We start from the raw sequence: 26189 nt of genomic DNA on the forward strand, positions 1-26189 counted from the left end.
TAATGCAGCCAGCAGATTTTTCAGAAGCACAGCCTGGTGCATAACTAGATCTGTGGAACTCCAAAGTTCTGTTAATGTGCTTTGAAAATAATTTGTTTTCAAGGATGCCCCGAGATAGTTGCACCAATCAGAAAGCTGAATCCCACTTAAACACTTTCGATGTAATCATTTCAGTCATGTAACTACGCAAACCACCAGAGTTTTTACGTGTGCGTTGCTTAGTCTACAATCAGCAGAAAGTGAAGCTAGTTACATAAATTTGCACAAAACTGGAGATCAAATATCGATGAAAGGCATCCAAAATGAAAATTTGAATGTTTTTCATGCGCTTATATAAATATTTAAATAAAATAGACAATCACCCTCATTTCTAGGATCAATAATTTATTTAGTTTTTTTACATTTTGCAATTTGTTACAGGAGAAGAAACACTTGCTAATGAAAGTGACGTGTTTTCAACCATTTCTGAGGTAATGGAGAAAGTCAAGCATATTCCCTAGTATGCACATTTATGACTACGCTGCCAATATTAATAGTTTTAAGCAAGTGTACTCCCTATTTAACCCTTGTATAAATTAATTTTAATACTCTCCTCCTCCTACAGGAAGACTAAATTGTAGCATCTAATTTTCTTTATCCTGAAGTCTCAATCTTTGCTCTCGCTACTTATCTATCTGCGAACAAGTCAAGCAGACTAGTTACTGAAGCCAAAGCCACAGAAGTGGATTCGGTGCCAAGGCTCTTTTTCCTCCTGGCAACCTACTCGGTTTCCAACTGTCCCAAAAGGAAACAAAAGACTCCCAGTTTTCTGAAAACCAGATTCTCTGCATGACAGTGCATTGCATTGCCACTAAACGGGCCACAGTGGATGTTCTTATAGGAAACAAATCAGGTAACTAACAAGATACAAAGAATTATAAATGAACTTGGTAAAAATGTTTCTAACATTTTCCCAATGGTTTATTAACTAGAATCCTACTTTCCTTCCACAAAAAATATATTTTTTTATAAATACATTTTAATACAGACAATTCTGATCCTATGCAAAAAAGTCAATGTCACATTCAAACAGGTTTTCTCAGTGTAGCAGTAAGATACAAGCAGACATCACAGTAGGCATTAACACAGTGGTTCTAGGGAGGCAGTTAACTACAGCTTGGGAACAGAGACACAAACACACAACCTCACCCCTTAGTCAGCCTGCCCTCTGATTTAGAAAACACCTCAGCTGCAACTTGAGGCCTAGAGTTTCACACTCTTCAAATCTATTTTCATGTTTAGAAAATGATATGAACTGCCAATGAGACTTAATATCTGAGTAATAGTGAAACATTTGTATAAACTTAGGTAGCGCTTGTGCGGGGGGTATAGAAGAGAACCAGAAGCTACCAGCTATCTCAAATTCAAGAGAAAAAGCATTTACGCTTATCATGGCCTTAAAGCTCTTGGTTCCAGTTAGCTGACATTCACTCCTTTTCCTGTCTTTGTCCCTCTCCCTCATTTGTTCCCAAATATAACTTTTACCACTAAAGTCAACACATGTAAACGTGTCTAGCTTTTGTGCAGTACATACAGCTCTAGTTGCTCTTCCCACCCCACAAGGGATAGCAATAATCTCTATAGTTTCATTCCTAACCAGATCTAATTAAAATTGAGCTGTTAAGCATATTTTTTCAGGTTATGAATAACTAATAGAACATTTTTATAATACTTATTAAGCCCAAGAGTTGGATATTAGCATCTTCTTACCTTAAACAGTCCCCAAACAATCTTTGCATGAGTAAGAGTTCCCTTCAATTTTTGTCGTGAAGATTGGAATTTAGGTTTTGTGGGTCAACACATAGCACTGTTTCTCAATATACTTTAATAGTCTGTATGCTCAAAATGAAGGAATTCGAAACTCGGTAGCCTGCAGTGTTTCACACACAACCACTGCTTTGACACGCTACACAAGTTTTTGAAATGAAACTCAAATGGAGGACAGAGGTGGCAAATACAGTTCTTACTGACCTGCTCAAAAACAAGACAGAGAGAAGATTATGAGTAAGAACTAAACCCCAACACATTGCTTTCAAACCTGAAGAGACTTTCTACATTGAAAAAGAAAAAAAAAAAAAAGTCTTCTGAGTCAGGAAGAGTGGATTATTCAGTTATTTCATAAATGTCACTGCATAAAGGATACATTCACAGAAACAATTCTGGCTTTTGCCACTGATCTGAGAACAAAGTTTCTAGAATTTAAATCATACTTATACTTGATGTGTTAATTTAAAAACTAAACTCTTTCTGCCACTAAAGTCTGTGAATTATTAGACCATGAAGCATGGCAGTTAACCACAAATGTATTACTGTTGCTTTCTTTAAAAAACCTGGAAGTTTAAAGGAATCCAAGACTGAATAAGCGAAAGAATGCGTGTCTCAGAAAAATTATGTCAATATTAGCACTCACAGAGACTTAGTTTCTTTTTCCAAGCATAATTCACCCTGTAAAGTACACATATAATCCTGTCTTCTGACAGGAAACAGCTAGTCATTATTAGCAGATAATCTGGGTTAGCTTTTCGATATTTTCTTTCACTTTCAGAAAGTTAGATCCCGAAATTCCAGACTGTCTCGTTAACACAGAGCTGTAGTGCTACTTAAAATAATTTTTAAAATGAGACCAAAGAAAAAAATTACAAGAATTATTTTTCCAGAGCAAATATTTGGTGATTTTGTAGATGAACTGCCAAAGTAAACCCAATAATGATTAATATTAAAATACAAAATATTAACTAGTCGGTGAACAATGCTGTTAAGATTTGATTTTCAACTGGTTTATAATAAGAATCAGCTGCCAATTTAAGGAGAAAAAAATGTGGGTTTCATTTTACAACTGACCTGAGAGCTCTTGGCTCCCTTTCAGACGAAAGTAGAAGTTCTTCAGTGCTGTACAAAGCGTGGTCTTTAACATTAAATTTTGCACATAGTTTTAATGCAAAACAAGGACAGAAGTTGGAATTGCAGTTCCAACTGTACTGCAAAAGTTTTTGAAGACAGACTCTTCTAGTGCTGTTTATTTGCATCGGTATAACGTCTCGTGTCAACACCACACATTATACTACTGCATAAACAGGTAGAAAAGGAATGGAACCTCTCCCTTGGGCAGCAATTCCCACGCGTTTGTAAATGTTGTGGATGTAGATGACCTTAAAGAGATGCAAACAACCTGTTTCCAAGTAAAACAGAGAGGTAACACTGATAACTGTTGCAGTGGAATACAGAAAAAAGCACCTTCATTACACTTCCCACAGAAACTTTAGTTCTTTGCCTTGGTTTAAGAAGCAGAACTTGTTATTTGTAGCAAACTGAAAAGCTAAAACAGGTTGAAATTTATTTTATTGAAAGGTCCAATATTTGTTTCTGTTTTAAAATATTCCTAATAATAGAAGACAACAAATTCACTAAATAAAATATCTCCTATGTGATTCACACTAAATTTTCTGTTAGCCTGAAATTATTACCCATAGAATCTCAATTATCAGAACAGCTAGCAGAATTCAGGAGATCAGTAGCAGATAGTTCATCCTCTTAGATTTAACCTCAAACCTACCATAAAATGCAGAGTGTCAGAAAGTCCATTCGACAACATACTGCACTGTTGGGAACAAGGTAGCTTTCTCTAGGTTCTTTTTGACAGGGGTATGTCTACCACTCAAGTTTTCATTGATTACAGTAATATTTTTATGGAATTACTTTTGGAGTTGAAGTTCAAAATCTTAGAAGGAGGTAGCATAAAAAAAGGAGCAGAACATGACTATTTCAGATCAGTAGACAATGATATGCTATACAGAGAGAAGCCTCAGTATCATAACCCAAAAGTCTGCACCAAAGTGCTCTCACCAAAATATAACAAGATTTTTGAAACTTTGAAACACCCATCTGTTTGAAACGTATGACTGGCAATTCTGGGCAAGCACCATTGCTAGAAATCTTTTAAAAATCTTATGCGCAGAAGTGATTATTATGAACAGCAGGTGAGAGTTGAAACATACCCCCAAAAAACCTGTATAGGGTGCTAGTTATAAACACACACACACACACTCTCTTCTGTCTTCAAATCAGTATAATTTCTCCTTCAAGAGTTGGAACAAAATTCATAAATACTTGAACCTGCAAAATGTCACTGAATATATAGATAGTTTAACAGCTCTGATTAAAAAAAAAAAAAAAAGGGGGGGGGGGGGGTGTGGAGGGGAAGACCTAGACATTTTGAAACTATTTTCACCTTTAGTAATTATTGTGCTATAAAACTTAATGATCAGTAGCACAAAGCATTGTACAAATAATGAGGAAATTCTCTGTAACTCTCAAACAGACAGGTCAGCCGTAGGCTAATTGTGTCATTTAATACACTAGAATCAAAAAATAGTGATAAATACAAGTCTCATTGTGATAATAATTACTACAAGATACTAGTTGTGTAAAATCAGCAAACTTTAAGTACTTTCTTAGCTATCAATCTGAATTAAAAAATCTGTGCTGTAACCTAACCTCACTGCATTTTCTTTAGAAAACTGAATCCTTTTTCAGAAGTAAAGCAAGCCAAGCCAAACACAAATGGTAACACATTTAATAGTGATCACAACCCCAATAAGAGCACAAAAACCTCCCTGTTCTTAGGCAGATGGCTACGTTTGGAACCATTTGTAGTTCTGTTTGACTTCGGCTGTGACTAGAAAGATGTTAATCATGACTGGAAATGGTATTTTATAAAAATTATTACAATCACACCTATCTGAGGCTAACATATAATGTTCCACTTAAACTCACAGAATTAGACATGGAGACATCAAGTATTTATAGAAATATCTACAGACTGCAACTGCCTTTTATTTTTTTAAAGTATCAGTGAACTGACCTTTAGAGTAAGGGTTTCATGACAACAGGCTACCCCACACAGCCTCCTCAGGTTTTGTTTTGCATACACTAGTTTACCCTTTTGATGTTGGTATGTCTCTGCACTTCTATCTTTCCAAGAAGCGCACGCTGAGAAACTTGGGCAAAATTGGTCTTGAACTTCTTACAGTGTGAAGAGAGTGCTCTTGCTGAATTTTTGCTGTGCCTTGAAGTCCTACATTATTAGACTCACTGTCTCACCTGTATTAATATCCAATGAGAAACATTTTTAACAAAGGGGAACACTGTCATAACACTCTTCAAATTCAGATACAAATGGAAAATTGAAAATTCCACACTCCCCAACTGCCCTAGACAAATGAAAGCATTGCTCTAACAAGCAGTGCTGAAGCCCTTATCTTAGTATTGAGCAGAGATGAAAGAAAATAGACATCGAAAACATACAGCATGAATAGGCTGAAATGTTAGCTATGTAAATATGTTAAGCAATGCTAAAATACTTCAATTTTTCCTGATTATTCTGCAATCGGTTTGCAAAAACTGAAATGAATGGAAAACACTTACGGAGGTTCACAGACCCTCAATGCTATTTTGCCTTCATCTGAAATGTAAAAGGACAGTACCCAATTAAAAACAGCTCTGTCATTGAACTACTGCTCTTCATTGTGAGTTTCAGTGTTTCCAAGATTAAACAGATTATAACATAGGAGGAACAAAACTAAAGGATGAGATACTTATTTACAGAACTAAAGATGAAACTTGCTTTTGTAAGATGTTACGTTCGACATTTTCAACTGGATGTGCAAGTTAAATTGGCCATACCTTTGAAGCATTCACAACGAGAAACAAATAAACAAAACTCTGCATTTGCATCCATCAAACCCACGTGGTTTCTCAGATTACATTCTTTGAGAAAGCAATCACGTCCTAAAAGATACTTGAGGGCAAGAACACAAATCCTCAGAATTAGGGCAAAATCTCCCAGGTCCCACAAGGCCATTTTCAAAGCAGACACTTAAAGAACTTAGGGAAGTGGTATCCAAAGATCATTTAGCATTGTAGAACCGCTTAAAGTTCTGAAGAATTGGGTCTGCTTCAAAGCTCAGGAAAGATGAGACTGGCAAATTTAGTCATGAAACTCCTACTGTGGCAAAGAGTCCTTGGTTTGTGGATCCTTGTCCAGTTGACATTGTAGGCAACGGAACTGAAGGTGTTGGTATCCCTGACGACTTCGATAGGAAAGGGAAGGCCAGCGCAGGTTGGCTGTCCATCCTGTGCTCAAGGTCCTCCACTGTATGAATAATCTGCCTTGTTGTGCATCACGAGCTTGTTGTCTACAAAGTAGAAACTGTCCGACTGTGTCTCGTATGGATGAAGGATCATCTCTCGAACTGCAGGGGGAAAATAGGAAAAAAAAAAAAAAATTAATCATGTTACACAGAAGCCCTACCGAGGCAAGGCTCTGCGCTGGGTTTCAGTTATATTTAATAGCATTGCTCAAATAGCAGCAAACTCTCAAGTGAAAAACCAAAACAGGAACCCACCCAAACCATTCGTTGACAGGATCTTTTAAAGAATTCAAACGTAATCGAAATCTGTTAAGGCACCATACAAAGTGTAAGTGCTCTACCTAACCTCAGAACAACATCACACTAGAGCCTGGGGTTTGGGTTGGGTTTTTTTGTTTTAAAAAAAGTGATAAAACAGCAAACTCAAAATAAATTTGTTCTGTGTGAAAATAAGTAAGCACCAGTGCATCACTATTTTCCAGACTGCAATATTAGTGCTGACATACATCATTAGGTGTTGCAAAGAATATAAGATCACACAGATTTATTACTCATGCTACTGCATTTTGGGAGAGAGGAGAGAAAATAAAAGTTATGTTCATACTAAAACTAAAACCTCTCAAGCTATCAATATAGCACATCAAACAGAACATAACATTTAAGTCACCCACCTACTGGACATCTTTTTAATTCTAGTTTTCTGGCAGGTTTATAACACCATTATCTTTTTTTCTCCCTGACACTGAAGCTTCCCTTTTATGAATTTAAAAAAAAAAAAAAAAAAAGTCACATGGGTGATAAGATACATGCTACTAGAAAATAAAATCTGTATTAACACAGATACAAAACTACCTGGAAGTACTCTACCCTACCCTCTTTCTACAGACAGCTTTTAAGAAAGGGTTTCCTCAAAACACCTTAGATTAACATCACTATGTGGTAACCCAGTAATTAAAGAGAGCTTACTGAGATCCTCAGAGAGCTGTGGGAATTCATAGATGTGCTCACAAGTATTTTTACTGCTAGGGATACAGAACCCAAATTCAAAATCAAAACTCTTGAGCAATTGGTCCCGGAAGTAGTGCCTCTCAATCATGCGGAAGTTATTAATGGGTTTGTCCCCTACTGTGAATTCCACCCTGAAAAAGAAGGATAAGATTGAAATGAGCTTTCTTCCTTAAATAAGATTTTTCACCCACTCCTGAAAGGTAGAAGAGAGCTCTTCTAAAAAAAGCCAAAAATATAAATCAATGGTACTAACCAAATTATTGTTTCCTCTTTTTCTTAAAGCATGCTACAGGGACACAACATAGCATTACAAACAATAGATTATACAATATTTTGATTCTTTTTATTAAAAAAAAGAGACACGCGAGACAATTTTACAATCTCAAACTCATCTTCAGTGAAGGAAAGATCCCTCCAACTCTACTGGATAGGCACTTCACGAGATCACTCACTAGAAACTCCTTATTGCTTTGAAGTTTTATATGAGTTATTTTGATTCTTCTGGCAGATATTAAAAAAAAAAAAGCCAGATCTCCAGAAAATGGTCTTTCTTCTGTTCCTGCTTTGTAAGTAGTAAAGGAGGACAAGTTTCAGCCAGCACTATATTCAAGTTTCTCTTACTAAGAAGCATGACCTCTTGGAGAAAGATAGGTATTAGTTACACACGAAACACTATGAGTAAGCCAGGAAGACACCGTTACTGGTTTGGCACAAATCAAAAGTTGGGTATTTTAATCAAATAGTGGCCAAAGAGGTGATAATTGATGCATAACTAACTTTTCTTCCAAAACAAAATCTAAATGGTGCACATCTTTAGGATTAGCAGGAAGTGGTAACGTGCAGCCTTGCTCTAAATAAATTCTCTGACAACAAATTTTAATTCTTTTGCATCGTATCCAAATGCTGAACTTTAATCAAGCTCTTGAAAATGACTATTTTTTTTTTTAAAGCAAGGCTACTGCACATCAGTTCTTGTGAAATACACATTTGCTGCTGGCAGGATCTATCAAACTGCACTCCAGCATGAATCCAAACTACTGTTTTCTATATACCTGAAACAAATATTTGTGTTGGAAACTATAACCGATGCTCGATTATACTATTATGGACTTAATGATATAATAGCAATGGGCATAGAGCTCTTGATTAGATCTACTAATTTAAACTTAAGTGAATGTAAAGAAAAACAAAAATAAAGAACCTGCCATGCCAGTATCCACCCAATATCCTTCTAAAATCTCCAATAAGGACAAAGAAGCCCACCAGTCTGCTCTTTGGAGGGCCAGGAGAGGAAAAACAAGCCAAAAATTGCATCTCCCCATGCACGCTATTTAACTGCAGATAAATCTGTAGTTAATAGTAAGTTAGTAGCAATAGCGTGGTTAGTAGTAATTACTACTAAGTCTTACTAAAGAAAAAACACATTCTGTCACAGTAGCAATAACTTTGGCCTAAAGCTTTACAGAAAGATACTTCAGGTGTCACGTTTTGGTGTGGTTTATTGAGGGATGCAAGCAGTACTACCAGGCACAAAGATCATTCTAGTACTTAAAGTGACAAACATTACTTCATCATTTCACATCCATCTATGGATTAACGGGTTTTGGGGAATGCAACGTGGAAGGCTGCAGACACACCTTCCAAAACTGGCAGAGCCTCTGACAAACAAACTATAATGCACAGAAAAGATCTGTAATATCTGCGCGGTCCATCCACCTTATTTTGCCCCTTTTAGCATTAATCTCTTCAACCCCATGCCTATTCCTGTGGTAAATAAACAAGCTAAAGGGATGGAGATAGCAAGGCATCCAGCAAAAATGTTTGGAGATCCCCACAATTACAAAAGATCCCTATTAAATCAACTTCCAGACAGGATCAACAAGCAAGAGCCATTTTTCATAAAATTTCAGTCGTTTCCTGTACTGGAAAAAATAGCACAGGAGCAATTAGAGCTGCCAGTCAGAGAGGGACCTGGGGGGGTTGCTTGCCAGCCGGCTGAACAGGAGCCAGCAGTGTGCCCAGGTGGCCAAGAAGGCCAATGGCATCCTGGCCTGTATCAGCAATAGCATGGCCAGCAGGGACAGGGAAGGGATCTTACCCCTGTGCTCAGCACTGGTGAGGCCGCACCTCGATGACTGGGTTCAGTTTTGGGCCCCTCGCTCCCAAAAAGGCCATTCAATGACTCGAGTGTGTCCAGAGAAAGGCAACGGAGCTGGTGCAGGGTCTGGAGCACAGGTGTGATGGGGAGTGGCTGAGGGAACTGGGGGGGTTTAGTCTGGAGAAGAGGAGGCTGAGGGGAGACCTCATGGCCCTCTACAACTCCCTGAGAGGAGGGTGCAGAGAGGGGGGATGAGTCTCTTGAACCAAGTAATGAGTGATAACAAGAGGGAATGGCCTCAAGTTGCACCAGGGAAGGTTTAGACTGGATATTAGGAAGCATTTCTTTCCAGAAGGGGTTGTTGGGCGTTGGAATGGGCTGCCCAGGGCAGGGGGGGAGTCCCCATCCCTGGAGGTGTTTAAGAGTAGAGTCGACATAGCACTGAGGGATATGGTGTAGTTGGAAACTGCCAATGCTAGGTTAAAGGTTGGACTAGATGATCTTCAAGGTCCTTTCCAACCTAGATGATTCTGTGATTCTGTGAATTACTTACGTGGCTCCCACTTGCCGAAGTCTAAGAAAAGCTGGGGTAAACTGATAGCGTACAAACCGTCCGGCATTGGGGTCAATGTCCTTCCTGTCATTGTGTTCACGTTCTGGAAAAGCGCAAAGCAAAGCCCCGTCACAGTCGTCTGAGAAACAGAAACTCAGTGAAAATACTTGCAATCGTACGTTGCGGAGTCATGCAAGCCAGGAAACTATTCTGAGAAAGCCTGATGATGTGCTTACCCTCCTCCTATCCTCTCTAAGGCATCCATTACCGGCCACTTGGAGATGGGGAAGTGCAAGATGGTCCTTTGGTTTGGTACACTTCTTACCTTCTGAAGGGACTTACTGCTCCTACCTCTGATTCAGGATTGCAGTGTGACTCTGAACAAGCCATTTCACCTTAGCGTGTCTCATTTGCTATCTATGAGCTACAGAAAGCTTCCTCTCACCTGCAGGGAGGTGAGGAAGATTTAAGAGTCCTTGATCAGGAGAAGACTAGCTGCCCTGGGTTTTTATTACCACTGGCAACACGTAACACTTTGATGGTTACAAGTACCACCTAAAAATTATGAAGGAAAAAAAAAAATATGCAAGTTTTCAGTTTGTCTAATTTGCACAATTGACAACATTTCTTCCTTTTGGAAATACCATTTTCCTGACACCCGAGTGAAAGATGTTAGACTAACAGTTAAACTATGTACAGGGGGACTCTAGCTGATGAACAGCCAAGAAACAAACACACGGTGACCTCCTCCTCTGCTTCCATTTACAACATCCATCTGTCCTTTCTCATCACAGATGGCGATCATAAGAATACAGCAGCAACGAGTTCTGTTTACTGTGTTGGTACAAAGGGACACCTGAATAATATTTGTGCTGCAGGCTGGGACTCTGGCCCTCTTGCAGTTGAGAGCATCTCCTATTTTTGAGAAATCCGTTGAGTAAAGGAGTGGGAAATGGCAAAAGGAAGCAGACACTAGCGTTTGTTTGTTCATGAAAACAGACTTTTGTGTGTGCACTCACCTGAAGCTGCTGGTTTGGTGATTTCAAACAAGACTGTGCCAGATTCCATGTCCCGGATTTTGAACCTGGTGAAGTCTATCTTGTAAACATTTTCCTCTGGAGTGCACAAATAATCTGCAGAGGAAAGCAAATTGAAATGAAGGCTGCCCAGAATTACCAGGTGTTTCTGGCTGTTCTTTGGAGGTCACCACAAGCAGCGAGAGCAGCCCAAGTGCATCTCCACTACTACCCTGTTTTTAATCCAGGACTGGTGTCTATGATGACAGTCCCAGTTCTGAATGCTGACACCACCCTGCTCAGACAGGACAGGGAAAAGGTTTCGCTCCCCCAGCTCTCAGAGGTCACCACCTTTTTCCAACGCTGTGCCAGCACCTTCTGCATCCATTTCCCCTCAGGGTATTGAGAATAGTCAGCACCTCCATCAAATCCTAGCCCTTTCAGTGTAAGAGGCTTTGCCTGCTTTAAAAACTGCCCTCTGGCAGAATGCAGGCGCTAAGCAGCTTTGTGAGCACTAAGCCGGCTGCACTTAACTGGAACAGGAGTGTCCTCCCCTGTGCCACCACCCCATCTCCAGCCCTCTGCAGACAAAGGACGGCCTCTTCTCCCCACCCATGCTTGTCCCATGCAAGGACTTTTTGCTCCTCAGCACTGAAAACGGTGTTGAAGCCTTTCCCTGTATTAGGAAAACAGTCTGGGAGCAGAGCCCCTCGCTGCTTCCACCAGAGCCGCTATCTTTGGGAGAAAGTCCTTGTTTCTGGCTTCAGCCTCGCTGTGCCCCGAGACAGCCTCCTGGCCTGGGCATCAGCCTCCTCTCTCAGGAAGGAGCAGCAGTGCTTCATTGTCGCTACACAATAGAAGCACAGATTGAAAGCAGCTCCCATAACTTACTTTATCCTGACAAATCTAATGTTGTATGTATACAAGCCGGGTTAGCTTTTGAGAAATTATGCATCTGCATGGTGTAGGAGACTCCTTGTGGAGGTTCTACTTTAACATTATAATTCTAAGCCCTTTCTCAGCTACTAATTCCTGCTGTTAGTCTGAGTTAATCACTTGTTTCTGTGTGCTTTCCTATTTCTAAAATTCAAATATATGCATCCACCTCAGGCTTATTCACTGACTACATGAAAACAAGTCACAGTGTACTCGGAGATCACACCTGCCCGTTACAACCGTAGCTCAGCCCCAGTATAACAGAGCAGGGACCTGCGTTACGGCTGGGGGTTTGGGGCAGTGGTTAGCACATCCCATAGATAAGGAGTTAAGAAAAGATTGCTGTGGTGTGGTAAGACACCACCCCAAACACCACGCATTGCGACTACCAGGCAGCAAGGCCCTAGTGCTGGGATCTGTAATTACAGAAATCAGGTCCCTCTGCAGTGAGAGATAAAGCCAGTCGTAGTCAGCACTGGGAAAGGTTGCTCCTAGGCGCTGCTGAGCATGAACTGCACATCGAGCACCTGGACTTTCCCAGGAGCCTCTTGTTCTGTGCAAATCTCCTTAACTTGGAGGACTGTCCAGGTGCTCACTGGTACAAGGAACAGACGTGTTAAACGTGCTCTCTGGACAATTTTACTGCTCTCCATCACCACCACTACCACATGGTGAATGCTCAAAGGAATGGGCTTTAAGCGAGAGGACTGTGTTTGAAGCATCTCTGGCATTTGGCAGGGAGGTGTCGCTTTCCTATCAACACAGCACAAAGGAAAACTAACACCAGCACCCACACTATCAAGAAGAACAAGATAAAAGCTCAACCTTTTCACTACCAGAAGAAAATGCAAACCTGCTGTTAGACAAAATAGCCTCAGAACCGCACAAAATATTATTCCTGACTCCAACAGTAGCCAAGGAGATGGGACAGAAATTTAAATTGATCCCTTGCCTTTAGCACCCACGTTTAGCAATCCTCAGGTAGATGTCCTGCAATTACATGATAATTTTAGGTTCTAACACATCAACCAGCCCAAATTCTTAACCCATCCCACAACTTCCCGGCTCCAGGCAGCCGCACGCAAAACATAAATTGACAGAAGCAGGCGCAGCTTCCCACAGTCCCGGCTTCGCCTCCCTCGGCCCACGGCCACGCTTGGACCAGCTGCTCTCCACAAAGGCAAGGGGCTATACCAGAACGGGCTGGTGGTCGCCTGGGAGCCCGGGACACCTTCCCTAGAGCACGCAGGCAAAGTCTGAAGCCGTTTGTCTGCAAGTTAATTATTAAGTGTTTTTCCTCCTGCAAAATTCCTGCCCATCCAGCACCATGGCAACAGCTTTATCCCCCTCCTTGGCAGCAGCGTTGCTGCAGTAACAGTGTCCATGACTCATCTGGAGGAGAGAAGAGCCAAGCAGAGCCACCGAAGAGGAGTAAACCCCGGGCAGAATCCCCACTAGGCTCCTGTTCATTGATGTTTGCACGCCTGCACTATATTTTCCAACTCCTTTTGCAGCGAAAATATACCTTTTTTTTAAAACAAAACAAAACAAAAAAATCAACACGCCTGTATCTAACTAGATGACATCTGGGAAGATTAGCTGCCAGAGTATAGCAATCAAGTGTTTTTTCCTCCTCTGGCAGTGCCCAGTCTCCTAGCAGGGGGAAAAAAAAAAAAAAAAGAAAGCATATATATATATTCCTCTCAGCCTGTATTAAATTTGCCTGCTGCAATTCCTGTTCAAAAATCAAAGTAGCCACATGCTGTTTTTTTCCCCTATACATAACAGAAGCCCGCAGCTACACTGGAAGGTCTTATTGGGAATGGGCTGCTGGCAATTGGCAGATACTTCTGCTTAGCTGAGCACTGTCAGATTTGCTAATCTCATCCCATACATACTTATTTTTAAATCACTGTAGGGCCCAGTTGCCCACACTTCTGTGACGCACTTAAATGTATCATCTGCTTTCATTATCCTAATTCACCGTCACCACAATTTGGAGAATGGAGGCAGCATCTATGTCTATTTTAGTTAGACATGAGGCAGCTCAAACTTCCATCGAGTGAAGTGGATTATTACAAGAAGGTAGGCTTGGTCTCTCAGGACAGAACATTTTCTCATTTCTTCCACTTCCCCTGAAGCAGGTTGTGTTGTTTCTCCATTAATAACCAAATAATCATGGAATCTCCCTGAACAAGCTTTCAGTACTCACTTGATTCAGGGCTGACAGAGACCACACTCTGAACAAGAGATGGACACATCTGCGCTGCTTTAGGAAACCCAACAGACTGGCTTTTGTCCTCAAGTGCCCACCTTAAGTAGTGCAAAAACAGGTCACAAGAGAGGAGCATTTCCTCCTCCTTCCTAAAGCCCAGTGAACCGCTATATCCCAGACCTCCATACCCAAACTCTTCCTGAAAAGAGTTCACCAACTGAGGTGAACTTGTTCTCAAAACAAAGAGCAAGTTCTTGCAACTTGCCCAAGCCTGGTATTAGCAGCACTTCTCACTCACACATCGCTATTCCTGATGGTGCCTCTGCAGCTTTTCCCAGAAGCTCTGTAACTCCCCACTATTAGAGACATTTTCTATCTTAAGACCTACCATAATTTTGAAAGAGTCTGGAAGCACAACCAGCAACATTGTGGTGGTCTCAGGAAGCAGCAGAGGTGACGAGACTTCCTGAGCCAAACACAATGAGTTCATGAGTTCTCCTATTCCCTTTGTATGAAAAAGTGATTCCAAAAAATACCCCAAACGGCAATCTGTAGCAAGGCATTCATTAACACGTCTCCACCTTTGTTATCAGAAACTCTGGATGCTCATTCTGTGTTTACAGTTCTGAGGTGGTACCTCCACTGTCCGATCCGAGAAGAGACAGTTCTCATCCAGGAAACCTTTCTCCCCTCCCCAAAACAACCAAGATTGCAAAAGAAACCAGCAAAACAGCCTAGACAAGACAGCAGGCACTGCCTATTCTCTCGTGAACAGCGGTACACTGTGAACCCTGATGCATATTTCCAGCCATGTATTTTAGCAAGCTGGTGCTACAAAGGAACACAGAAGGTGTGGGATAATACAGTGCTAGATAACGCAGAAAGCAAGCTAATGAAGGCACTTTCTCCTCCTGTCCTCTTCTGTTATTTCAGTTATCCGATGGATGAGATTAGGTGTTTGATCCTCATCAGAGAAAGCTAAAAGTTGATCCTACACTTTCAGATTTCCTTTGCGACCACTCCACCAGGCACATTTTATCAAGAGGAGTTCATGGCCAATAGGGTTAGCACTCCTTGTGCTCCTTTCAAGATCCCTTCTCCTTCTCTGCAACCAGGAGGAAGCATGTGTCCCCTCTCACAGACATTACAGATATTTCTGCAGTGCTCATCAAAGCATCTGAGCTCAGATTGGGCAGCTCCTATTTTAAGGCTTTAACAGCCCACAGAGGAAAACAGAGTGTACCTGGGGTAAGAAAGGACTCAAAATCTGGTCATGAAAAGGGGTGCAAATCAGGAGGATGCTGTACAAGAAACTGATGCAACAGCAGTGATTTGTAACAGGACATCTCTCCCCAACACAGGCAATAACAAGAATTTGGGGAATGAGAAGGCTCCTGTAGCTATGCAGGCCTATTTCTTAACAGGCATTAGCCAACAAGGTCAGAAGCTATTTTGAAGACAACTCCCAAGATATAAGCCAGGTATAAAGCAAAGACAACTGCAGATGAATTGCTAGGGGCTGGAGATTAGGAGATTATCAGATTGAAGAGTCTCAGGAGGAAGCGAACAAAAATAGCACGAACCCGTGAAGCTGCAGAGCGGTGACGCAGGACGGAGTGCAAGACCTCGAGGGGAAGGCAGGGCAAGTTTCAAGCAGTACTGATATGTCTGCTTAGACAACCAGAGTTCAATTCAAGAAAAAAACTAAACCATTTCACCTGCCCTCTGCCTCAGCAGTTCAAGTCCTGTAAAGAGAGAGGCAGAGAAACACGCTAAGCCAGCCAGGATCCACTCCATCTCTAAAGCCACGGGTTTAGGATAAGCAAAGACAGTGGGGGTAAACGGGGAGGGAGGCACCTGCAGCCCCCCTGCCTAGCTCAGTAATTAGGCTGCTCTGAATGCCCCTGAGGAAAAATCTCACACCAGGAGTCTGAGGGGAGTTTATGTGCAGCAGCACATTTACTGACCAACATTGTGAATGAAGCAGAGGGACCATGCCAGCAGGCTCTGAGCTGGGACATTTACAGAGGTGCCCACAGCCCATAAGATGTACCCACCCGCAGCGTGTCGTGCCGTGCCACACTATGCACCAAGTCCTATTGCACGCCTCATCACTCTCTGCTTTTTGTGGCAGCCTGCTCATCGTTTTTTTTTTTTTTTTTTAGCTACAGCTTTCCAGACTTCAGCCTCTCACAATTAATTTGATCACAGCCCTCCAGGCCTTGTTAAGGAAGGATGGAGCTGCTCTTCCCCCATCCCCAAGGCATCCAAACGCTCTTTCCTGTCCCCTTGTTCATGCTGGTTGCACTCAAAGTCTGAAACCACGTGCACAACGTTAACGAAATCAGCTCACTTTGCTCTTACACAGGGCTACACCAAAGCGATCAGGCCCTGCCCAAACCCCCAGGCTGCCTCCCCCAGCGTATGCCACAGTTTTCCTCTTACCTTTGCCATTTCCACCAGGGATGGCCCAAACTCACAACACTGGCAGAAGGAGGAACCCACTCATCTGCCAGCCCGGCACCCTGTGTTACACACACACCATGTGTGCTGCCCCTGGGAATCTTAACAGTCCATATTGTACTGCGAGACTACGAAAAAAACCCTTCAGCTACACAACACTTCGACTTGCACATTATCACAAAGCCTTGAAAAGGTTCATAACGTATGTGGTGCTGCCGAGGAAAGGGAGTCACAGTGAGAGCAGCTTGACACCGCTCTGGGATATCGCTCTGCGACAAGAAATCAGCATATCAAAATGCTTTTACACATCACAGCCCTGGACAACTCAGAACAGTGATTCATTAGCCTCACAAACACCCCCAGCTCATCAGAGCTCCTAATACAATACATTTACCCAATTAATTGGGGAAGGAAAGGAAAGTCATGGTCCAGGATCGGCTTTGAAGACTGGTTCACTCACATCAGCTTCCCATTAACGCTACAGGGAAACTGGTATGAAAGTCACCCACGAAGGGTCTGCCCTGACCGACCCGTCGGGGCAGCCCTCTGCCAAGCTGACCCTTAGCTAAAGCTGCTATGAGAAGTCTCAGAGAAATCTTAAATGACAGCTTGGGGAAGAGATTAGTTTCAGAAATGATTAAGTGTGTGTTCCGTATTTTTAGGTTTTGTTTTGTATTTATTTCCGAGTACGTAATAAATTATTTAACACTTTGGTTTGCTAAAATAAAATAAGATTTAGAATAAAGCTTAAAACATAAACTTTAAGCTAGTATTACAGACAAGCTGTACAGGTGCCTGAAGCTGTGATAAGCAGGGCAGTCTCCGAGGCTGAAGCTTGCCTTTCGTTACATATCTGTTTGAACCCTGGTACTATTGCACACTGGCAAAAGGGGGTGGCATTACGGGGGCTGTACTATCATCTTTCTGCTGACCACCGATGACTCTAACCCCAAAGATGGAGGAAGAAATTAAAGCTCTGCTTGAATTAGCCTTGCCCCGCAGCTAACGTGGGAGCAGCACAGCGTGACCCAGCAAAGCTGCGAGATGCAGCATGGTCAGAGACACGAGGGACAGTGCCATGGATGACAGGCCCCAACTCCTCAGCTGGCTCCAGAAGGCAGGACATGGCATTTGCCGACACCCACATCCCAATAACTGCAGATAGACTCCTCCGATCTTCTGGCTGCTTCAGTAATTAACTGCAATTTGAACTGAGCTCTGACCCACTCCTTTGCTAATCCTAAATTAATCAGGTTTTTCCTCTTTTTGTAACTGCAGTTGTGTGAGCAAGTAACAAATCTTGCTAATTGCAAAGAAAATGGTTCATTCGCCTTACACCTAATCCAGCTGGAGTAGTGCCAGAGCCAGCCCAGCCAAAAGGCCCAGATACTCCAGGGCAGCACCCCAGATCCATCAGACTGGACCCCAGCATGCCTGGAAATGTTATGGCCCTGAAGCTGCTGGAGGATTTAACATTGAAAGGACGCAGCATATGCAGGACAGTTTGCACGACTCCCCCTTTAAGCTTATTAGAAGCACATTAAGAGCAGAGGCCAGCTGGCTCTTCTAGCTGGTTACAGACAGGGTTTCTCCGGCTTAGCAGTAAGCGTGCTTTGCCACAGAGCCACATCCTGCATCCCCACCCTCCCAGCCTGAGACATTTAACATTTGGTCATTTATCAGCTGTACCTATTGAAAGAAGAAAGCCCAGCTGTGCTTTCTGATGCAAAAGCATCAAACACCAGAGCAGGGCTAACAGCCTGCCCGGTCAACAGGTAACAACCACAAGCAGCAGTTTGGCTCCCCAAGACCCAGCTCTTCCAGGGCTGACGGGGGAGCAGATTTGCCCAGCGTATCAGGAAGCACCGAGGAGCTCCGCAGCAGGCAGAGCAAGCGTAAGATGGCAAACCCTGGCTCCAAAAGAGCGTCTGCAAGATCAGCACACCCCAGGCACGTGCAGGGCTGCAAGGGCCCTGCCAGGTGTGAGGATGGTGCCCCACTGCCACAGGCAGCCATCCCTTTTGTCACTGGATCCATGCTGTACTCCGTGCAGTAGCTGGGGTTCTGCCTCTTGCTGCACAAGCTGGAAGGCCATTCAGAAACACACAGGCTACTTGTGGTGTAAGCATCTCTAAAACACACGTTCCTGCAGCACCAAGCCCTCCTCTAACATGGTTTATATCCTGGGCTTTATTTGCTGAAGCAATGTTAAAACATGTCCAGACCACCCCAGGTCCCTGGGCAGCACACAGCTTAACCACAGTCCCTCGACAGCGTGAGCTACTGTGTTACTGGCCCACAAGCTTGGATAAAGATGAATTATACTGCATCTGGAACAACAAAGCCCATCCAGGGCACCAGGACATTTCTGCTGCAACCCCACCACCAACTCCCCTTTCAACTTCAAACTGTCTGGAGCACCACAACTTTGGCCATCAAAGCCAGAATTGTGAAATAGGGCATCGTGTCTGCCCCAACTCAGCATCTCCAAGGGAGAGGTTGGGGCTGGGGTAGCCATGAACTTCTCTCCCACAATCTGGTCCTTCCTCCTCCCTGCAGCACCCTCCACTCGAAGCAGAAGACTGGAATCGTTTCACGTTGGTATTTTTGGCAATCTGTTTTTAAGAGCCTGCTGTCATGCATGGAAATGAGTAAAGGCCACAGAATGCCCCAAATAATCGTTACATGTTAAGATCAGAAAAATATTATTGTATCTTTCCTCTCTGTGTTAAACACACCAGGTGAAAAACTGAGCTTGAGAAGGGGTGCTGCAAAATATTCCTGGGTAATAAGATACAATATGCATGGACATACTGTGTACCTGTACCCGGCAGGATAGACAAGCACTTCCCATGGGAAGACATTATCCACGGCTCATCGCAGTGCCTGGTTCTTGTTTGGCATGACCCATCTACACCCCCTGCGCTACCCCTGTACCAGCAAGTCTGCTAGCAGGAGGGGAGAAAAATATTTTCATGCATTTCACATCTTCCCTGTGCTCCAGAGAGCAATGCCCCATGGTTGGAAGAGGCAGACGACAACCAGCTCTGCTCCCAGCCTGGCTCTGAAGCCAGGGTGACCAGCTCGGCCCTCCCTGCACCCTGGAAACACAGGTGCTTACCAAGAGCCACACACCATCCACAGTGGCCAGAGCGATGCCACGCGAGGTCTGCGCAGCCCGGGAGCGAGGGTGCGGGGTGGCCGTGTGCCTGCAGCCCCTCCAGACAGCACCGCCGAAGGCAGGGACACGCAGGCTACCATAAAGCAAGGATGCAAAGTGCTTAATGCGGCCATCGCTTGGATTCACCACCTAACTGCTGCTCCCCCGAGCACGCTGGCAGTACGCTTCAGTGCCTGCTGCACAGCTCTTCCTGCTACAGGCAGGGGATTGCTGGGCCTGGGCAGTGAATCACGCTGCTGCAGCCCAGCAGAGCATCTCAGCTGGGAGAAGGGGACCCAAGAACCCCCCCAGCATCAGCAGCCCCTCTTTCAGAGGAGCTTCCTTCCTGAGGGCTAACACTGAGTCCCCGCAGGGCTTTTCTCCTGCCCTTCCACCCTGCTCACCACACACCAGCCCACGGGGGCCGCCTGCACGCACCGATACTCACAGCCGCATCCTTCCTCTCCAGGGCTCGTCATGCCGCACAGCCCTGGCCTGCGCCACCAAACCTGCTCTAACGCCACATCGCAAAGCGCTTCAAGGCAAAGAGGAGCATGGCCAGACACCCAGGCCAGCCCCCCTTCCTCCCTGCCACAAGTCTTCTCCCCCTGCCCAACCTGCTGCCCGCAGAGAGACCGACACAAAGGTCTCAGGATGGCGAAAAAGCCTTTTGGGGGGCAGTGGGGCAGAGCACCCCTGGCACTGCTGAAGCCAGACTGGCACATGCCTTCTCCCAGCCCGGCGTGCTGCAACCACGACAGGTCCAAGGCGGCTGCCGCTGCCTGGTCCCAACCGAGCTGCTCTGCCAAGCACAACAAACCCTCCAGCCAGCTCCCGCGCCCGCCGTCCCCCGAGGATGCTCTCCAAACCAGCAGTGCTGGGGAAGGGGAAACTGGGGGGCTGCAGGATGGAGATGCAGTAAACCCCCCCACCCCCATGCTACAGCCATGGACCCAGCCTGCCCCCCCCCAGCCCCACCGCTGTGGGCACAGGCTTAGGGGCTCAGCCTGGCCCAGCCCTGTGTGCAGGGGCACAGACACAGGAGAGGGGTGATGGGGAGACCACCGACCTTCGACCCCGGGGGGCATGGGGGGGGCTGCATCCCCAGCCCTGAGCCTCAGAGGGGCTGGGCATCCCGTAGGGGAGGGTATCCCCTGGTCCTGAGGTGGCACCCAGACCCCCAGGGCTGCCACATCCGCGGGGCAGCCCCTGTCCCCCGCGGTACTGCATCCCCACTCCTTGTCCCCCGGGGAGGGGGGACCGGCTCCCCCTACGCCCCCCCCCAGCGTTTATCCCCCTCGCCAGCGCCAAAGGGGACGCGATCCCCACGTCCCCTACACCCCCGGGTCGCAGCCCCCCCCTCCCCCGGCACACACCGCTGGTGACCCGCTGCAGCCCCAGCACGTCGTCGGGCCCGATGAGCGCTTTGCGGCCCAGCTCCTCCTCGGTCCTCGCCGCCGCCGCTGCCGCCGCTGCTGCCGCTGCTGCCGCCGCCGCCCCGGTCCCGGCCCCGCTGCTCTTCTTCACCTTCATGGCCCCGCCGCCGCCGCCGCCGGTGTGAGCGGCCCCGGCCCCGCTGCGCGCCGCCGCCGGCCCCGCCGCACCGGGAGGGGCATCCCCGCCCCGCGGCCCGCCCCCCGCCCGGCCCAGCACCGGGGAGGCGGGGGCACGGCCCCGCTGCCTGCTCCGAGGGGCTCAGGCCAAACCCCTTCACGGGAGGAGACAGCACTTCCCCCGCCAAACCCCCACATCATGGGGGTCAGAGCCCAGGAGCCTCTGGGCAAACAGCCCCCTCCCCAAAAAAAAAAACCGCGGGTGTTGGGGGGAGAAACCCTCCACCTACCCCTGAGAACACACCCAGAATGGGGTGGGGGGGCCCCATAACCACCTCCCCAGAGCCCATAGTGAATGGAGCTGGACCCCAGTAAGATGTAACTGCCCCCTGAGGAGGCTCTGCCCCAATACCCATCAGCAAGAGACCCCCCATTAAGAACTACCCACCCGCAACAGTTGAACCCCGTAACATCCCCACAACAAGTGCTTTGGGCTAAATATCCCTAAGACAAGAGCCAGACCCCAAAAAAGCAATAAGGGGGTGCAGGGGGAGGCAAGCTGGGCCAGGGGAAGGTACGGCAACAGACACCCATGCAGAGGGCTAACGGCAGAGCGGGAGAGGAGGGTCACACACCCCCCGCACAACCGGGGTTTTTTCTTTATTTATAGAGCAGCTTGTTCTGAACACAGTGCAGGGCCAGGGAGTGCACAGAGGGAGCCCCCTCCCTCCTCTCTGATCTCTGGCTCAGGTCCCAGATTGAGAGCATCTCCCACCCCTCAGAGCAGCCTCTCTTCCCACTCCTGCACCTTGGCCCAAGCAGACCCATGCCAAGCTGCCAGGCCTGGCCCTGACACTGTTCTGAGGCCCCTTCTTGGGCCACGGGTCCATGACAACACCCCCCAGGAGGTGGGGACAGCCCCAAGGCAGGGCACCATCGTGAGGGGCTCAGTCCATCTTGGTGGGCTCCTTCTTACGCTGCCTGGTCTCCCGGACAATCTTGGCCAAGGAGAGGAGAATGGGGACGGCCATGGGCAGGAAGAGTGGGATGTAGATGGCAAATTTCTGGTCATCAGGGAAGTAGAGAAGATGGAGGAGGGACGGGTCAAAGAAGGCCCGCTCCGAGGAGGTGACTGCCTCCTTGCTGGCCTGGAAAGCCGAGTGCAGATGGCCCGTGGCCAGCTTGGCCATGGCGCTCTGCGCCGAGGCTACCGCTTGGTACACCTGTGTGGGAACAACACCAACGGTCAGTCCCTGGCCAGGGAGAAACACAGGAACAATCCTGGGGGCCTCACTCACAGCACCACCCCGGAGCTCATGATCTGCACAGGGACAGCAACACATGGCCCCCTCCGCTCCCCACCTCAGGATGCCCCAGCCCTACCTCAGAGGCAACATCGTCTTTGATGACAATGTTCCCGATCTTGTCCAGGAGCTGGGCCAGCGAGGTCAAGGTGGTGGACACAGTGGCGATGTTCTCCACGGTGTGAGCCCACAGCAGGCGGTCCAGCTCCCAGTCGGCCAGCCCCTCACTCCCTGGGCTCTCCAGCAGGAATTCGGGGGGCAGCTCTTCCCGAGATAACCCAAAGAGTAACCTGGGAGTAGAGGGGAAGGTGCCAGCCCACATCACAAGCCTGCAGTGCCACGTGCACTCCCTGCTCGTCCATTTCCCTGGTGTATTCAGTCTTGGCAGGGCTCAACCCACACCTGATGGCCTCCTGCACAAGGGGCAGGACAAGACAAACCTCCCGCCTCAGGAGATGGGAGACACAGCAGCACCCCTGGCCAGAGAGCAGTGCTGGCCAGTGGTCAGCACCTCCAAGGCCACAAAAAGCCACCCTCAGCCTCCCAGAGCCCACAGAGGAGCAAACGAGCTGCATGGGTACAGCCTGCTCTGACCCCACCAATTTCCACATGTGCCAGGAGAGCACACAGAGGCCCAGGGAGCGAAGAGCACATCCTCACCGGAGCTGGGCGAGGAAAACTTCCATTACCCGCACCATGTCCACATCCACGTGCAGCGGGAGGGAGGCTTGAGGGGATGCAGGGGCTTCAACATTGTAAACCTGCAGGACAGTGTGTCAGCGAGGCACAGCCGGAGCCCTGGAGCTGGCAGAGCCACCAGCACTCACTGGGGATGGGGAGACACCGTCTTGTCTGAGCACTGCCAGCACCCCCACGGCCCCATACCATGATGCCACCCCAGCGGGGGCTGTGGAAGGCGTTGGTGCTCACTGGGGCTCCATCCTTGTCCTGGATGTAGAGAGGGGAGTGGGAGCGCTCTGGCACGTACAGCAGGAAGTTCAGCACAGGGTAGAGCGAGGCAGCGCTGGAGCCTGCAGCGGGACAGAGTCAAAGAACTCCCCTGGCTGGCAGGGGCAGTGCAGCCCTGGGGCAGAGCACAGCTTGGCTCCTCCTTCCACAGCAAGCCCCGAGCAGAACTGCCAGCCTGGCAGATCTCCATCACCCTCGCTCCCATCCGGGGCCAGCAGGGCACGGTGCTGCGGGGAGGGAAGGGGCACAGGCCATAGGCACAGCTGTCCCCCCTCCCTCAGAACCCAGCCCCATGAGAGCCAGGTGAAGAGCACAGCGCTCACCCAGCCGGGCCTCCACAGGGTTGATGACATGTGGGAGGCTGTGAGCGCTCAGGAGGAAGCTGGAGGACTCCTTGTCAAAGCGTGGTGTCACTCCTAGGACGGCATAGTACAGGATCTGCAGGCACACGACAAAGACGTTGCTGGCAGAGAAGCGCATTCCAGGACACCTGGCAAGGCCCAGGGCTGGGCTCTGCCCATCGCCTCTCCCAGCCCTCACCTGCGAGTCAACAGAGAAGTTGGCCACCAGGCTCAGTTTGTCCAAGACGGGCTGCACGTAGCGGTTCACGGCATCCTCGATGTCCCAGTCCACGACGTGGGACTTGGGGTCGGGGTTCAGCAGGCTGAAGGTGATCTCGTACCCTGCCGAGGGCCCACAGCCTGTGAGGCACTGCCACGGCCATTGCCTGTTGATGCCGAGGTTGGGCACGTGGCCATGACAGAGCTCCCAAAAGCGGCAGGACCTGACCCCCTCGTCCCTGGCCCTCCCTGATGCGGGGTTATGCACCAGTGCCCCAACACACAGCAATCAGAGCACAGATCCTGGCCTAGAGCAACTCCAAGAGCAAAGGGAAGACCCCAGGGTCTGTTACCCCAGAAGACATCCAGGATGTTACAAGTACAGCAGGAACAGGATCTCTCCCCAGAGACAGAGGGCCTTCCCCACACCAGGGAACGGGGCTGGGGCGCACGTCCATACCCAGACTGGATTTCAAGTGCCGCCGGGCATCAGGGCCGAGCTGGCCATCAGGCACACGGTCCGAGAGGGCGGCAGCGATGGAGCTGGTCGTGAAGGACATCACCTGCGTCAGCTGCCGGAGGCGGGTGCGGAGGGCGGCCAGGCCCCCCCCAGCCCTTACCAGGGCACCGCGGTGCTTCCCCACATAGACACTGATGCCCTGGGGAAGAGGCAGGGGTGAGGGCCAGGAGCAGGGCTGGCTCCCACCAACACGCCAGAGAACCTGTGACAGCCTGGGGACGGATCCCTCCCCCCAGGGCACCTTCGAGGGGTGCAGCACACAGAGGCTGGCACCGCAGGGTGCTGCTCCCTACCTGAGGCAGCAGAGATGAGGTTTCGGGGACCACATACATGGTCAGAGCACCCAACGAGGCATCCTGCAGCGGGCGCAGAGCGGCGTCAGCCTCTGGGGAAGGTGGAGGCATTAAGCAGGGTTGGGAATTTCACTCCGATCCCCGTCCCACCCTGAGACACAAGAAATCTGAGTCCTCTGCTCAACCAGCCTCAGAAAGAAGAGGCTGCTCCCCCACGGAGTTCCCCCAGTCCCTCATCCCGGTACCTTGTGCAGTAGCCACATCCAGCGCTGCCTCCTCCTGAGCCGTGGTGCTGCGATAGACCATCTCGTAGAGGGACGTGATGCTGGTTCTCACTGCCAGGGGACAAAGCTTGAGTGAACCCACTAATCCCAGCCCCCGAGACCTTCAGAGGAGCCGGGTGCTGAGGCACAAGGGACAGCCCTGGGCAGACATATGCCCCAAGGTCCTTTGGGCACCTCAGCTGCGTGACCCACCATGGCATGTGGCCTCAACTGGGCCGCGCTGGCAGGCAGGACAGCCCCATGCCACCCAGGGTGCATCCCCCACCCTCCGAGGGCTGCTGTCACCCCGATCCCTGGGGAGGGGACCTGGTGTCTCTTCCCTGTGGCACCCTGGGGACTTCACTGTCCCCTCTGCTCCCAGCTCCGGGCAGGGTGATGCTGGCGAACGCAGCTCTGGGGTGCGGGGAGCTCCGGGCTGATGGCCGGTGCCAACCTCCCGGGGAGAGAAGCCGCGGACACCCAGGGACCCCGCCCAGGGACGAACGAGGCCACCCAAAAGGGACAGAAGGGGCAGGGACAACCGAAGGGGTCTCTCACGGTTCACGGAAATCTCCATCTCCTGCACGTCCCTGAACGGCAGCGGCTTCGGCAGGTCCCCGGGCACCGCCCCCGGGGCGAAGACCACAGCGACGGGCACCGCCAGCTGGAACTGAGCAGAGGCGTCAGGCCGGGCCGCCGCGCCCCCGGCCCCGCTGCCCCCGGCCCCACTCCCGGTGCTCACCGGCAGCTGGCCCAGCCCGTCGATGTCTGCGTAGGGCAGGGCAGCGCGGTAGGTCTCGGTCGTCCTCCACCACAGCGGCAGCCCCAGCACCACGGCAATAGCCGCGAAAGACAGGGCGGCCCGCCGGCCCCGCGCCCGCTCTGCGGGGACAGCGCTCAGCACCGGGGACGGGGCGGGGACCGGGCGCCCGGGGGCGGGGGCTGGGGGACAGCGAGCGACCCCCGGGGACCACCGATACCTGCTTCATCCGCCGCTATCGCCGCCGCTGCCGCCATCTTCACTTCCCGTCCCGGCCGAGGGGGCGGGGCCTATCCCCGGCCCAGCCACTCAGAGCTCCCAGTCCTCAGG

The 26189-nt window shown here is 48.5% G+C and overlaps 2 protein-coding genes across 3 annotated transcripts; both read right to left on the reverse strand.

Annotated features, from left to right (window-relative positions):
• Positions 1-364: 364 nt before the first annotated feature.
• On the reverse strand, positions 365-21221 carry UNC119 (unc-119 lipid binding chaperone). The gene is made up of 5 exons (XM_074844780.1): positions 21014-21221; positions 10867-10980; positions 9848-9950; positions 7155-7327; positions 365-6290 (listed from the first exon to the last, which is right to left on the reverse strand). The coding sequence occupies exons 1-5, from the start codon at positions 21168-21170 to the stop codon at positions 6178-6180; spliced, it is 660 nt and encodes a 219-aa protein (XP_074700881.1). The 5' UTR covers positions 21171-21221; the 3' UTR covers positions 365-6177.
• A 596-nt stretch (positions 21222-21817) lies between these two features.
• Positions 21818-26135, reverse strand: PIGS (phosphatidylinositol glycan anchor biosynthesis class S). Of its 2 annotated transcripts, XM_074845205.1 has the most exons (12): positions 26080-26135; positions 25842-25981; positions 25658-25769; positions 25082-25171; positions 24837-24928; positions 24484-24682; positions 24004-24146; positions 23787-23901; positions 23380-23525; positions 23155-23255; positions 22574-22784; positions 21818-22413 (listed from the first exon to the last, which is right to left on the reverse strand). In XM_074845205.1, the coding sequence occupies exons 1-12, from the start codon at positions 26114-26116 to the stop codon at positions 22138-22140; spliced, it is 1662 nt and encodes a 553-aa protein (XP_074701306.1). In that variant the 5' UTR covers positions 26117-26135; the 3' UTR covers positions 21818-22137. The 2 variants fall into 2 exon arrangements, with proteins under 2 accessions (XP_074701306.1, XP_074701307.1); XM_074845206.1 differs by lacking the exon at positions 25842-25981 and having other exon boundaries at positions 26080-26131.
• Positions 26136-26189: the final 54 nt, after the last annotated feature.

This window comes from Strix aluco, chromosome 19, assembly GCF_031877795.1.
Source record: "Strix aluco isolate bStrAlu1 chromosome 19, bStrAlu1.hap1, whole genome shotgun sequence".
NCBI classification, from domain to species: Eukaryota; Metazoa; Chordata; class Aves; order Strigiformes; family Strigidae; genus Strix; species Strix aluco.